The 211-nt window shown below is 73.0% G+C and overlaps 1 protein-coding gene across 1 annotated transcript in view; it reads left to right on the top strand.

The window, feature by feature from the left end:
- Positions 1-11: 11 nt before the first annotated feature.
- LOC103772874 (cytochrome b561) overlaps positions 12-211 on the top strand; it is a gene marked incomplete at both ends in the record, with an annotated part of 1,168 nt that continues 968 nt past the window's right edge. Inside the window, one exon of the mRNA XM_008940218.1 lies at positions 12-148. Within this exon, the coding sequence (XP_008938466.1) occupies positions 12-148 (137 nt within the window). The remainder of the gene's footprint in view (positions 149-211) is intronic.

Raw genomic sequence — 211 nt, forward strand, 5'->3', positions numbered from 1 at the left:
CCGGCCCCGGGGGTAACGGGCCCCTCTCCGCAGGCATTGCCGCCGTCTTCGAGTCCCACCGGGCCAAGGGCATCCCCCACATGTACAGCCTGCACAGCTGGTGTGGCATGGCCGCCTTCGTGCTCTACCTCCTGCAGGTGAGGCCTGGGCAGCCCCTGAGCCCCCCCGGGGGTGGCAGGGACCCCGCAGCGCCCCGTAACATCCCCCCGGC

Source organism: Merops nubicus, unplaced genomic scaffold (genome assembly GCF_000691845.1).
Source record: "Merops nubicus isolate BGI_N331 unplaced genomic scaffold, ASM69184v1 scaffold38075, whole genome shotgun sequence".
Taxonomy (NCBI): domain Eukaryota; kingdom Metazoa; phylum Chordata; class Aves; order Coraciiformes; family Meropidae; genus Merops; species Merops nubicus.